The following is a 14,977-nucleotide window of genomic DNA, read 5'->3' on the forward strand; positions in this document are numbered from 1 at the left end:
CCTCCCCAAAACTGCGCCATTATGACAGCACCCCAACCCACACACTCAATATGGCGGCTGACCTCCATGCTCTTCCTGCACTGCACCTGTAAGCCAACCTCTACTCTCACCACTGACCTCAATCCTCTTCCACTGTCCCCAATTCTCGTCCCCTGCTCTTACCACTGACCCCAGGCCTTTTCCCCTGCCCTCACTACCGACCCCAACCCTCTTACCCTGTCTCATCAATGACCCCAATCCTCTTTCCTCGCTCTAACCATTGATCCCAATATACTGTCCTTGCTCTCACCACTGACCCCAATCCTCGTCCCCCGCTATCACCACTGACTCCAATCGTCTTCCCCTGCTCTCACCACTGACCCCAATCCTCGTCCCCCACTATCACCACTCACTTCAATCGTCTTCCCCTGCTCTCACCACTGACCCCAATCCACCTCCCCTGCTTTCACTAACTACCTCACATATCCCCACTTCACACGCCACTACACGAACGTCCACCTATTGCTAAGATGCATGCTTTAGCATTCGCCACCACTGTACCAACGAGCACTTCTGTGCGCTCTACTATAGCAGTGACGTACCCGTCTATATTCAGCCCAATCCACACACTTTAGCTGTTCAAAAATAATAAAAATCTTTGTAGACAAAAAAGTTTTCTGCCACCCTTTTCTCAGACAAACTGAAGTAAATATCGTACTTGTGCTTCTTATTTAATGAATCAACAAAACGCTTAAGTAAGTTGTGAAATGGGGTCAATGAGGGCTGCTGTAGAGCTAATTATGCCCCTTGCCGAGCTAATCTACGCTCTCCAGCCCCTGATTCATTAAAGTCAGACGCGCCTGGCATGAGCGATGCTTGGAGAGGATGAACAGTTTGAAAATGCCGGCCATTTATAGCAGTCTAGCCGGTAAACTGTAAACTGAAAACCGGTTTAGTTCCTCACTTTACTGATCTCTACGCTGCTGTTTATAGAAAGAGGAAGTGATACAATCGCAGGTGCACGGCTACCCTCCGGATTATCAAAGCGTGACGTGGCGAGCGTGGGCCAACAATGCTCCACATTTCATTCACTCTGCAAAATTTAACCCTTTTTTTTTTTTAAACAGTCTCATTGCAAAGTACTGATTCTGGGGCATCTCACCAAGGCGTTAGGTCTGCGAGTTATGGTAGTGAAGGTTTTAACGCAATGCAAGGAGCCAAATGTGGTGCGTTATTGTCATTCATTTTAAGACCCCAACACACTGCACCACATGCATTTGTGTTTAAGGGCTTATTCACATTATTTTTTGTGGTAATGCACAATATATGCATTGGTACGATGTAGTGCCATTCATCCTGACATGCTGTAGGGCGCACTGCCAAAAATGGTAGATGCACCTTTTTGGTGCGTTGCCTTGTGTTGTGCTAGGGAGCCCATTCAAATGATTGTTGTGTGTTAGGCCTCGTTCACACATCCTTTGATCTCTAAAGAGTGACAGGCATTCGGATTGCTCCTTTTGGTGAGGAGACCCGCCAAACATGACACATTTCAGTGAATAGAGCCACGCTGCAACAGTAGTCCGGCATTTTGAGGGATAAAACAGGTGGTGAGAGGTGGTGATACAACTCCAACTCAGTGCTGATCACTCTTCAGCAAGTGTGAACAATGCCTTATAAAGGCGCTTTTCCACTGCATGGAACCGAAAGGTTCGGCTCGCTTTTGCGCTTTTCCACTGCATGGTACCACATGGTACGGTGTTGGAACGGTTCGGTACGGTACGGTGGTGCTTTTCCACTACATGGAACCGAACGGTGCGGCTCGCTTAAACAGTACCACCTCAGTTGTGGTTCCAAGAGGGCCGTACCGGTACCATATCCCACAATCCTTTGCATGCAGCCTTGACTGTTTGTCACTACTAGCCACTGATTGGTCAGAGAATTGTTGTTATCCCACCCACTTACTACTTTAGTGGAAAAGCAAACCGTACAGAACCGTTCCAACACCGTACCATGCAGTGGAAAACCAAACCGAGCCAAGCAGGACCAAGCAGGGCCGAGTGGAGCCGAGCCGATACTTGCAGTGGAAAAGTGCCATAAGTTACCCTGTTCCCTGCTTTCTCTGAACTACAGAAAATCCCCAATGTTGTGGAGATAAGGGAGGGAGCAATGTTCTGAAGTCCTGGTATACTCCCTGTACTTTGCACTCCGCAGTGTTATCTCTATTTCACTTTTTTTAAACATAAAGAACACCTCCCCCCCCCCCCAATGTAATAGAGGAGAGGAGAAGGCAAGCTGTTCTTCAATGCCATCCTAGGGTGCGCCTCAACAGTTACAGTACAGCGAGTGTCACCCTAAGACAGGAAGTGCATTAATGGCAGGCAGGGCCGGGACAAGGGGTGGCTGTCCTTGGCATTGTCGTATCATGTGAGGTGGGGGGGCGCCACAAGGAGATTGGGGGGGAGGGTATTTGAGTTGAAAGGGGGAATTTTGAGTGGAGGCAGGGGGTAAGTATTGTACTAGTTGGGAGAAATTTAGGGGGATTTGTGTTGGGAGATGGGGGGGGGGGGGTAGTAGTGTTGATTTAGGGAAATTTGTGTTGGGTGGGGAGAAGATTTGTGCTAGGAGGCTGAATTTGTGCTGGGAGGGGGAATTGAAGGGGAGGAGATGTGTACTAGGAGGGGAAATTTTAGGGGTAGGGGATTTGTGCTAAGAGGAATGATTTTTTTGGGGGGGGTGGCATTTGGGTGCCGGGGGGGGGGGATTTGTGCTGAGAGGGGAGATTTCAGCAGGGGGGTGGAATTGTAGTGGGAGGAGGGGGATTTATGCTTAGGTGTTAAGTTTGCAGATTAGTGCTCAGTGTTTTGTTGGGGAATTTCTGCTGACACAGAATGCTCGTCCATCATGGAAGGGGGGGGCGCAGTTTCGCCCTGGACTCTAGATGACCTCACCCCAGCACTGCTGGCAGGATCACTAGGTGAAAAAAAAGCCTGAAAAAAGAAAACTAATGCAGCCACCACACCTAAGGTGCAATAGATTACATATTTGCTCCTAAGTTTAGCTACACTTTAAATCGCTGGCCCAATACTAGTAAGTATATCAGAGCTCTGACTTTACTGGCTGCATGATTTCATCAGGCCAGCCACTACCAAAGTAATGAAGCCAAGCAATAAGCATTTTCAGAAGGAGGTTAGCAGTGGCAGCCCCGTATTTCTTGCAGTAAAGCCTCGCCATCTCCCTATGCATTAAATAAGTTCATGCTGTACACTTTGTTTTCTACTCCGCTCCTGACAGAGGCAGCCTCACTCACACTTCGAGAAGCCTCCTTAGATTCTGCAGGAAGTGGTACAAATGGCGTTTGTTTAACGAATGCTTTGTGCACAGCCAGGAGGGCAGGCGCCGCGAGACACCCCATGCACAATTCTTGGTCGGTGGTCCGGAACGAGACAATATGATGGTACGCAAGTTACGCTATGTCTGCAAAAAAACATGGAAGGAATGTGCGACTTGCCACATGTCTTGACGGCACAAAGTTACTGCCGGGAAAAAAAAAAAAAAAGAAAAAAAGCTGAGGGAATCCTCAGACAGAAGCTTGAAAATTGCTTATTAAAAAGGAGCAGCATTTAAAGGGACACTCCATTTAAGAATCAGTTTCCATTTAAGGCGTGTGTAGAAGAGCGTTGTTTTCCTGCATTTTATGGACTGCAAATACTCCTTAACCTTGGCGGCCTAGGGTGGAGTACTGAGGACGCGTTCGACCTGTTTTGCATTCCTTAGGTCATGGCAGGTTCTATTGGGATGCATTTGCCCATGTGCACAAGCCCTTAAATTAGCTCACATCACAGAGTACCTGCAGGGTGGCACTTTTTTTTTTTTCTACAGCTGGTTTTACCACTAACCAACGTGTGTGGACGTGTGTTTATTCTAAATAACCTGATCAGCTGATTCACTGGTTTCAGCACTAACGAAGGCCAATGTGGCCACATCCACATTTGTGCAAAGAAGGCAGAACAGTATCACGTGACAAGAGTCTGCAGTCCTGCCAGTGGAAAGCCTACTACACCTGGCTGTAAGCCAAACCATAAAAAAAAATATACAAAACAAGTTCATTCTACCTGGTTTATTGCTATCAGAAGTCCAAATAAACGTAGCCCTGGCTGGCGGCCTTTAAAACAAGAGGTAGCCACACAGTCCAGGCACCAACATCTTTGTGGCTGCACAACTGGATTTTCTCTCTTTGCCTCCTCCATCTTTGATTGACAGGCTGCCAAAAGAGGGGAGGGGACAGAACTGCGATTGGTCGCATATGTAGCCTTGAACTGGAGTCCCAAACCTGGGAGGGCCAGGAGAGTCGGGGGGGGGGGTAGGAGAAGGAAACTGCCTATAACTTCTAGATAAGGGAAGAGGGAGGGATAGTCTCTGGGGAGAGAACTACCAGGAGTCCTGAAGGGATGGGTGGGGTGGGGTGGGGGGTACTGTGCCACTGGGAAAAGGCCCAGAGACAGAGAGCTGGAGGTAGACCGCAGAGTAAGTAGGGCTCACAAGGCCACCCGGAGAAGAGGTACCAGGTATAGAGGGGAGGTCCAGGGCCTTGCCGGATGTCCCTCACATGATCATGACCCCCCCCCCCCCCCTTAAGCAGAGGCCACCAGAGTCATCGGTAGCAAGGGACAGCAGGGCCTACTTATAGAAAAAAAAAGAAATTGCCGCACATCCAGGGATTCCAATAAGTTTCAAATACCTTTAATTCCAAAATGTTGCAATATGTATGTGTGAAACGCATCTACGAGACTTCATGTTGGTGTCTTCGGTGTCATCACTTGCAACATTTTGGAATTAAAAGGTATTTGAAACTTATTGGAATCCCTGGATGTGCAGCTATTTCATTTTCTACAAGTGTTCTCACGGAGGCGGGCCGGGGCCAGCACTCTATGGAATATCCTATCTCCTGGCAATTACTACACACTATACACCTGGAGCAGCGTTTTCCTTTGGACAGCAGGGCCTACCTTCCATCCACCATCATCCTGTCAGCATGGTGCAGCCTACCTGCTATCGACCTTAATCCAGCCTATGGTAGTGGCCATTGGGGGACAGACTGTTGACCAGGTGATATCTACGCCACTTCGGTGTGGCGAGAGGTCTTTGGCCATCCTTATATGGTCATGGTGATTTGCTGCCACCAGCAGAGTTCTGCCTAAATGGGACTACATTACTCTTCCTTTATTTTTGTATTACAAAATACTCTTCCTTGAAGTATTAGCGTGCCAACGTAGAGTCCAAGGGCCCCGCTGCTAGCAGAATTTTGTACCTATATTCCCACTGGCCAGTGGTTAAACAGGGCCAAATAGTAGAAAGGCCACACTTGTAATTGCATTTCCTTCATCCTCTTAAGAGCACATTGGATTGTTTCATCACTTTCAACAAGGTTGCTCCCCTCTTATCCACCATACATAGGCGCTGAAAAGTATCACATACTTTACTGCAACTCTGTGGTTGCTTACCGATCTACCTTGATAAGGATGGAACTGCTTGATCAGCACTTCCCTTACAGGGCTTATTCCTGCTGAAATAAAGCCCATTTTATGACTAATAGTGTGTCTGTGAGTTGTTAGGTTCACCTCTGGGAAGGGCAGAAGCACCCAACATTCCAGCAGCACCTTAGGAAGCCATTGCTACATAAAGAAAAAAGGAAGGGAGTAATAAACAAAGGCCTAATGAGGAACTCACAAGGTCCACCAGGCTATTGCACTAAAATAAACTGTACACAAGGTGATCATGGCTTTGTGAACAGACACGAACCGCAGCGGCTGCCGACAGCCTGCCTTTGCAGTGTACAGGCTTGACAGCTGCTGCTGACGGTTATAAGCGGTCAAACCCAGCAGCAGGAATCAGTAGATCCTGCCACTAAGATTCACACTGTGGCAAACACCCATGCAAATGTAGACTTAAAACTGATGTTTATCAATTTGATTTATCCATCAGGCCTTCTGTATGCGAGAAACAACATGGAACCTTCAGTAGGTGTGTCTGGGAACACCTCCCCCCCCCCTCCACCCCCTTCTTCATCACAAGCAGAGGTTCTCAGATCTCCAACAAAAGAAATGAGTGGGGTAGACTGCTGCTGCAACAATACCTGAATACAATTCTTGGGCAGGTAGGTTGTGCCCTTGTATGAATCTCAAAGCTCTATTTTTCAGTTCTCCTTTCAGTGCTCACCCTTATGTACAATTCGATGACTTCCACCACTAGGCTCAGATAATAATGCTGCATTCAGTCACGCTAGTCAGTCTTGGAGTTTAAATTCGTTAAACCCTTGCTTGGAGGGTAAGCGCGCCAACGAGTTTAAGGGCCCCACCACCGGCAGACTTTTGTACCTACAATCCCAAGGCCAAATAGTAGTAGAAAGGTCACACTGCTAATGGCATTTCCTTTATCCTCCTTTAGGAACATTTACTATTATGGTTGTTTCATCGCTTTCAGCAGGGTTGCTCCCCTTCTCATCTGCCTAGTACTTTTTGGCAAGTCCATACATAGGCGATGAAAAGGTATCAAGTACCATATACTTTGTTGTAACTCATCCTTCTGTACAATTACATGGCTTCTACCACTAAGCTCAGATAATAATGCTGCATTTAGTCATGCTAGTCAGTCTAGACCAGTGATGGCAAACCTTGGCACCCCAAATGTTTTGGAACTACATTTCCCATGATACTCATGCACTCTGCAGTGTAGTTGAGCATTATGGGAAATGTAGTTCCAAAACATCTGGGGTGCCAAGGTTCGCCATCGCTGGTCTAGACATGTTGTTTTTTTAACCAAACTGGGAAAGAATAGGGGTTAAATAAAACCCCTGTCAGGTATTTTATTTCCATCAAGGTTCTTTTGGGAAGATTTCCCCTTAATCTCTGTTCTAAAAAGACACAACAGGATATAAGGGAAAATCTCTCTAAAGTGAGAAGAAATAAAAGGCAGGAAGCCCCATCACATAGTATGTGCATTGTGGTGTGCTGCAGCGTGTCCCACTTGGCAATCTACTATACAATGTGTTACAATCCCACTGATAAAGAATGGCACCATAATGCACCGCACATAGAGAGGGTACATTGCCATGCCTTAAAGCACCGCGAGTTCTAGCACCTGTTGCCACAATGCAAAAGTGTGACTAGGTCAAAAATAATGAGGCTAATAGGAGGCCTTTTTTGGCACAAGAATAGGTCCAGTTGAAAGGAGCTTCTGCCCCTTATGTGCCATTTAGAACTTTCTGTATCATTAAAAATAACCATAACACCAACTGAATTTTCCCGGTTTAAAGTGCATTATCTGAAAAAATTTTTAGGAAAAGTGTTTTTTGCAAAATCTGATTTTCACCAAAATTTCAGCAAAATAAAAATATTACTTTTATCCCTAGACCTACGATAACAGTCATTCAATGTGGCCATTTCAGAGACTTGCTATCTCTTGCTAGTCTAATAATTTTACCATTAAAGTATCACTAAACCCACATTATAAAAAAAACTATCAATATATGGTGTATTACATGCTGTTCATACTCAGTCACTATGAGACTCGTTTTCTGTATTCTGCAAATAAAAACCTGTTGTTCTCTATCTCCCTCTTCTGTCCACGTCCCCAAAGCATCTGGAGATTTTGCAGAGCTGTGCTGGCAGCTCTGCACATGCTCGGTTTTCAGAGTATTTTCTACCCTGAGCATTTCCTCCCCATCACATCTGAGCAGCCCATGTGACTATAGCGTCACACATGTGTACACAGTAGTAAATGACAGCCCCCTCTCTCCCTCCGCCTCCATGCCCACTAACCAGCTAAACACAATAGGGGTGGGATATTATATATCTTGATAAATGGAGGCTTCACCTCCCTGTTACTCAAAAGACACAGGCTGGAGGAGCGGGACACAGCCTGTGCCTGGCATAAATCGACCCACATCATGCTATTGCCAGGAAATAATAACGATTTTATGTCAAACATATATTTGTAGAACCATTTAAAACAGTTTATGGATATTTTTTATTTTTACTCCGCATCCCAAAGGCTCTTTTTCTTTTATTTTGGAACATGTGACCAGCAGCAGAGGACTAGAAGCTCCTCCTGCTTATGTTTCCCTGCAGGCAGGCTGGGAAAGAGCTGGGTCACGTGACAGCTGTATATCAATTAAAAAATTAAAAATGTTTTTTTTTGTTTTTATTAAAATAATTACAGTGCCATCATCCATATACAGAAATAGAAGGGAGAATGTCACCTAAACCATGTGTGTTTAGTATCACTTTAAATATAATCAGGATAAGGCCCCTTTCACACAGGGCAGATTCTGTTCCGACCAGCAATGGATCAGCTCACAAATCCTCTGCTGATTGGAGCAGAGTGGGTGAATGACACATCCATGTCCAGATCTGCTCTATGGGCAGCTGAGAGTAAACAGCCTTCTGTCCGTTTACACCAGACTATTCTATGATCTGATCCACCTAGAAACAGAAGAGAACCCTTTGGTTCCTTTTTAGCAGACCGGACCAGACCGGCAGGTTTGTAAATGGACACAGGTCCCTGTGTTTAGGAATGCATGGACCTTGCACTCAGGTACAGCTGAGCGGCTCACCCATCTGAAAGGGGCCTAAGGGAGGAAACATCTGAGCCCTTTAGGATTCAGAGATTTTAAGGCCAAAGTCACCTGTGAATGGCCCAACACCGATTACATGCAAGAACCCCAGCAGGCCGTCTGCATCCAGGGCTGATCACTCACAGGTGATCGCTGCATGAGCGATTACATGAGAGTGACTGCGCATACCTTTTAATGGGACTGCCTCCCTCCCGGAGTTCTCACAAGTAGTTGGACTCGGGCCTATTCACAGCTGTGAATGTGGCCTAAGAATTTTTTTCCCCTGGATTGGGTGACATACTTGTATTATGAGGAAACCTCAGGTATCCCTGGGCTTTGACATTTTGTCTGATTGCTAATGTATTAAAAAATGGGCTTTTATTAAGTGCGGAATTCACTGTGCAAAATCTTTTGCAAGATCTTGGCGGTAGTATTTTGCCATTCTCCCATGCTAAGATGGTTGCATGGTTAGAGTATAAAAAGGGATTGTAAAGTCTCTCTCTTTTTTAATTAAAAAAAAAAAAAAAAAATATGTTATATCTACCTTCCCTGTGAAGTGGTTTTGCACAGGGCAGCCTGGATCCTCTTCTTCTCCTCAGGTCCCTCTATGCTGCTCCTAGCCCCTCCCTCTTGTTGAGTGCCCCCACAGAAAGCAGCTTGCTATGGGGGCACCCGAGCCGAGCCACAGCTCTGTGTATCCATTCAGACAGAGCCGCAGTTCAGCCCCACCTCCTCTCTCCTGATTGGCTAACTGAATTTGATTGACAGCCACGGGAGCCAATGGCGCTGCGGCTGTGTCTCAGCCAATCAGGAGGGACTCATGGACATCATGGATAGAGATAGGGCTCAGGTAGGTATTAGGGGGGCTGGGGAGGCTGCTGCACACAGAATGATTTTTTATCTTAATGCATAGAATGCATTAAGATAAAAAAAACCTTCCTCCTTTACTTCTTTAAATTTCAGGCTTATGGCTTAGGAGTTAAAGGAAACCTGTCAGGGAATAACCAAAGCACTGCTGACCTCTCCTTAAAAATCGTATTGCCTGGTTGTTATGCGGACACTCTGGCTTAAATACTTTGAAATCACTGACCTAGATCAAGTGCACAGATAAGGACTTCTCACTTGTGACTGGACTGACCTACATACTTGTTCCTGGAAAGGATCCTGTAGCAGAGAAGGTTTTTTACCTTAGTGAATGCATTATGGTAAAAAAAACAAAAAACAAAGTGGTTGTAAACCCTTCCATATACCCAGTGAACTGACCAGCCCAGTGCTGAAGTATAAAGCTTTTTTGAGAGTTCAGAAAAAAGGGGTGGAGAGCTGACGTTACAGTCTGCAGAGCTCAGGGAGGAGAAGTCTGAGAGCTGATTGGAAGGGAAGGAAAGGGAAAGAGAAAAATGGTGACAGGGGAGGGATCTCCAGGTGATTGAAGGCCTCAACTCTGTTCCTGTGTGTAGGAATGGGCTTGGGCATGTTCGGGATTCCACCTGCCCGATCCCGCCAGGAAGCCGACACTGGAAACGGCTAATCACAGGCATCGAGTCATTTCCAGATCTGTGCAACTGCAGACCGGGAAATGTCTCACTGCCTGTATTTAGCCGTCTACAGTGTCAGCTTCCTGGCGGGACCGGGCAGGTGGAATCCCGAACATGCCCAAGCCCATTCCTACACACAGGAACAGAGTTGAGGCCTTCAATCACCTGGAGGTCCCTCCCGTCACCATTTTTCTCTTAGGGCTCTTTCACAGGGCCGCTCCGTATGTCCGTATATCACCCCATCCGTTTGCAGGTGATATACGGACATAATGCTTGTCAATGGGATTGCGGATGTCAGCGGATGACCATCTGCTGACATCCGATTTGCCTCCTTTCAGTTCTGTTCAGTTTTTTGGAACGGAGCAGAACCCTATTTTTCTTCCGTTAAAAAACGGAAATGATGCAATATCGTATGTCAGCGGTGTCATCAGCTGACATCCGCAATCCCCATAGACATACATTATGTCCGTATATCATCCGCAAACAGATGGGATGATATGTGGACATACAGAGCGGATGACACAAGTGTCAACCGTGTCCGTGAAAAAAAAAAAAAAAAAAAGTGCCGCAGCGGAAGAAGAAATCGAAGCGGCCGTGTGAAAGAGCCCTTAAGGTCAGGCAAACTTGTCAAAAGTGATTCATGCAGAAAGCAGAGGAATGAAGCAGCAGACAGAAATGACACTTGGTGCTCTTGATTGAGACAACCACACACTATAGAGGGATAAGCTTTGTTCATATTTCATGTCTGAGGTTTATAATCACTTTAAAGTGATATTAAAGGCAAGTTATTTTTATTTTTTTTTAAATACTTACCTGCTTCTGTATAAGGGCCCTTTCACACGGGCGCTCCGTATGTCCGCAAATCATCCTATTTTTTTGCGGATGATTTGCGGACATAATGTAAGTCAATGGCATTGCGGATGTCAGCGGAATACCATCCGCTGACATCAGATTTTCCTCCTTTCAGTTCTGTTCCGTTTTTTGGAACTGAACAAAACCCTATTTTTGTTCCGTTCAAAAAACAGAAAGGAAGGAAAATCGGATGTCAGTGGTGTCATCCGCTGACATCCGCAAACCCCCATAGACTTACATTATGTCCGTATATCATCCGCAAACGGATGGGATGATATGCGGGCACACGGAGCGGATGACAGAAATGTCATCCGCTCCGTGGAAGAAAAAAAAAAAAGGACCGCAGCGGAGCTCTCACACGGAGCGGCCGTCTGAAAGAGCCCTAAGGGTCCTTTCACATGGGCTTTCTGCCTGGCAGACTCCGCTTTGCTCAGCAGAGAATTTATCCGCAGATGACAGGTCAGTCTCCGCTCACTGTGCAGAGTCCCGCATTGCTCTATGGGGAGATCGGATGAATATGGACCGCCTGTCTGTTTTCATCGGATCCCAATCCGATCTGCCAGACGGACAGAAAATAGGGTTACCATAAGTCTGGATTTCACGGACAGGGTCAGATCAGTTAGCAGCGTGTGTCAGTAGACATGTCGCCGCTGACATCCGCTGCCCCATAGTGGTGAATGGGGCATCCGATCCGGTCCACCTGAAAAACCAACAGGCAGACCTGATCGGAAAGCTTGTGTGAAAGGAGCTTAATGGCTTTGCACAATGCACAGAGCAGCCCTGATCTTCCTTTTTCTGTGTCCCTCATCGGTACTCCTGGCCCCTCCCTCCTGCAGAGTGCCCCCCGAGCAAGCAGATTGCTGTGGGAGCAACCAAGCAGGTTTGCTCCCAAGCTGCTGCTCTGCGTGTCCATTCAGACACAGAGTGGCAGCCCCGTCCTCTCTTCACATAGGCTCACTGGCCATGATTGACAGCAGCAGGAGCCAATGGCTCTCACTGCTCCCTCAGAGTCCCCAGAGAGCCGAAGCTCTTGTGCACATCGCTGGATCAAGATGGGGCTCAGGTAAGTATTAGGGGGGGTTGCTGCACACAGAAGGTTTTTTACTTTCATGCATAATGCATGAAGGTAAAAAACCTTAAGTCTTTAGAACCACTTTAAGAATATTAAAAAAATTAACAACATGTGGTTATGCATTCTTATAAAACACACAACCACATCAATTGTTTTTTTATACTGTCTGGAGTTCGGATAACCTTATGGACCTGGCTAAACTGCCTGGCTGAGGTGCTCGGATCACAAAACTGCACAGAATGCCAAATCATTTGGCAACCAAATCTAGCTGCTTGCCAGAAGTTTAGTTTTAAACTCCCAGGTGCTGAATGACATAAGCTTATCACTAACCAGTTAGCACTGCCATGTCTACCAGCAAACAACATGGAGGCACATAGAACTAAAGCAGGCTTATACATCAGACTTTAAATATAGACCTAAAGCTTTATAATTGAAAGAGCCAAATACAATGTCTACTCTCAGATATCAACCCCCTTTAAGTTTTCAAGGACAAGCAAACTGTTTACTAAGCTAAGCCCAACAGCTACCCTAAAAGCCCCACTCCAGGCTGTTAAATTCCACATGCAGTGGGGTCCCCTCTGCACTGCATTGGCATTGAGCTAGGGGGAGCTCTTGTAGGCTTTTCTCCATACAACCAATGACCTGAAGCCACTTCAATGACAGGCCAATTAGTTGCAGCACCAGGACGTCATCACGTACAACAAAGAACTGGCATTCCGGCACTGCACAGGAGTGTTTTGAAAGCCTGCCCACATTCTAGAGCACAGGTTCAAACTAGCGGCCCTCTAGCTGTTGCGAAGCGACAAATCCCATGATGTATTGCAAGCTGACAGTTACAAGCATCTCAGGCAGAGGCATGATGGGACTTGTAGTTCTGCAACAGCTGGAGGACCACAAGTTTGACACCCCTGTTCTAGAGCAGTGGTCCTCAACTCTGGTCCTCAGGGCCCACTAACAGGCCAGATTTTAAGTATTACCTTGGGGAGATGCAGACTAGAATACTGCAATCACTGAGCAGCAAATTATATCACCTTGGATGTATTTCAGTTATCTTGCAAACCTGGCCTGTTAGTGGGCCCTGAGGGCCAGGGTTGAGGACCACTGTTCTAGAGCATCGGCCTGTGGAGGAGAGCACTGGCTGCCAGGAAAGCAAGGAAGAGGGTACACATCTGTAATTATTTTGTTCCCCCCCTAGTCAAACAATGTAAGCTGACTTAGGGTGGGGAACCTCACTGCATGGGTACATTTAACAGCAGTCCATAGTACAGTGAGACTTTAGGCTTGTACATACCTCAGATCAGTAAGAAACCTGGTGCAGGAGTTGCAGCTTTGAATGTCTGTAAGGATGTGTAATACTGCACATCCCCACCGACTCAGGAGCGACACCCAAGCCCAGCGTAAGCCATGGGTCCGCATCAGGTCACTTGTTGATCTGCTGAGGTAAGGACAACAGGGTATAAGTAGCATAGGTAAAGGTAGGATGGCGAGGGTGAGGGGCGAAAGAATGTGAGGCTTGGCTTGCTTAAAGGAGAACTATTCTTGTTAATATCTAAAACACAGATGCTCATTAAATTGCAAAACCCAGTGGTTAGGTTATTTCCTTCCTACCCTTGAGGCTCTGCTGGCCACCCCCAGGGAACAATGATGGCCGTTCCTAGACTGAAAACATCTTCATATAACTTAACTGGTACATGTAAAGCTTATATACAAGCACTACAAAGGCAGCAGAGCTTCTAACCAACCTTGGTTTGATTGAGAGGATCATTTCTTAGTCTCTGTTTGTTCTTCTGCAATTTACTGGGCATCATCTTTCCCGTTCTGAAGTCAAAACAGCTGAGGTCAACAGAGTTCCCCAGGTACCTGGCCAACTGAGGCTTGCTTCTGAACTTCTTACCGCTCGGACTAGAAAGAAGAAAATACTTTAGTATGGTTCTGGAATCACAGGGGGACTTATCTAAGTATCAACTCCTGCAACTCCAAGAAGCTTCAGGTGGATTTCTGAATGTCCAAATAAACCGTGTCGTAGGACGAACACCAAGAGGTTTAAACACTAATTTTCTTAAAAGACTCAGATCTGGAGAGAATACCTATTCACAGTGTTTTCTGACTCTACAATAACGTAGAGATAGAACCACCAAAAAGATATGTCCCCTTTGGGATCTAAAAGTGCTACCATAACAATGAAGAGATAGAACTACCGAAAGGAGAGGTCCCCTTTGGGATCCAATCTTTCTACTATACCAAAGTAGAGATAAAACCCCAAAATGAGATGAGATGTCCCCTTTGGGATCTAAAAGTGCTACCATAACAATGAAGTGATAGAACCACCAAAAGGAGAGGTCCCCTTTGGGATCCAATCTTTCTACTATACCAAAGTAGAGATAAAACCCCAAAATGAGATGAGATGTCCCCTTTGGGATCTAAAAGTGCTACCATAACAATGAAGTGATAGAACCACCAAAAGGAGAGGTCCCCTTTGGGATCCAATCTTTCTACTATACCAAAGTAGAGATAAAACCCCCAAAATGAGATGTCCCCATTGGGATCCAAAGGTTCTCAATGGGTGACTGAACAAGCTGTTGGGGAATCAGGTGACAATGATATTCTGATAAGCTAGTAAGATAAAATAGTGCATAAGGGCATAGTGATAAAACAATGCATCAAGTGATGTGATGGAGACTTTTCTTTGCATTACAAGAGCTTGACTCTCCCCTTAGTTTCTATTACGGTATTCCCTCTCGTTTTCAAGCTACGTCTGAAAACGCGGTTTCTTATTCATCTGAGAGATATCTGTGCTTCTCACCTACCAAGGCCTTTATAAAATCAATCCCATTGTCCTTGTAAGATTTTTAGTTTCCATTATAGAAAATGCAACAGGAGGAATGGGAACAACTCAAAGGGGGCCTAAACATCTGAAACTCCTAGATC

The 14,977-nt window shown here is 46.0% G+C and overlaps 1 protein-coding gene across 1 annotated transcript in view; it reads right to left on the reverse strand.

Moving 5' to 3' along the window:
- MBD2 (methyl-CpG binding domain protein 2) overlaps positions 1–14,977 on the reverse strand; it is a 145,159-nt gene that overhangs the window by 85,916 nt on the left and 44,266 nt on the right. Inside the window, exon 2 of the mRNA XM_082243451.1 lies at positions 13,792–13,951. Coding sequence (XP_082099577.1) covers positions 13,792–13,951 — 160 coding nt within the window. The remainder of the gene's footprint in view (positions 1–13,791; positions 13,952–14,977) is intronic.

This window comes from Pelophylax lessonae (assembly GCF_965119305.1).
Source record: "Pelophylax lessonae genome assembly, chromosome: 1".
NCBI lineage: Eukaryota > Metazoa > Chordata > Amphibia > Anura > Ranidae > Pelophylax > Pelophylax lessonae.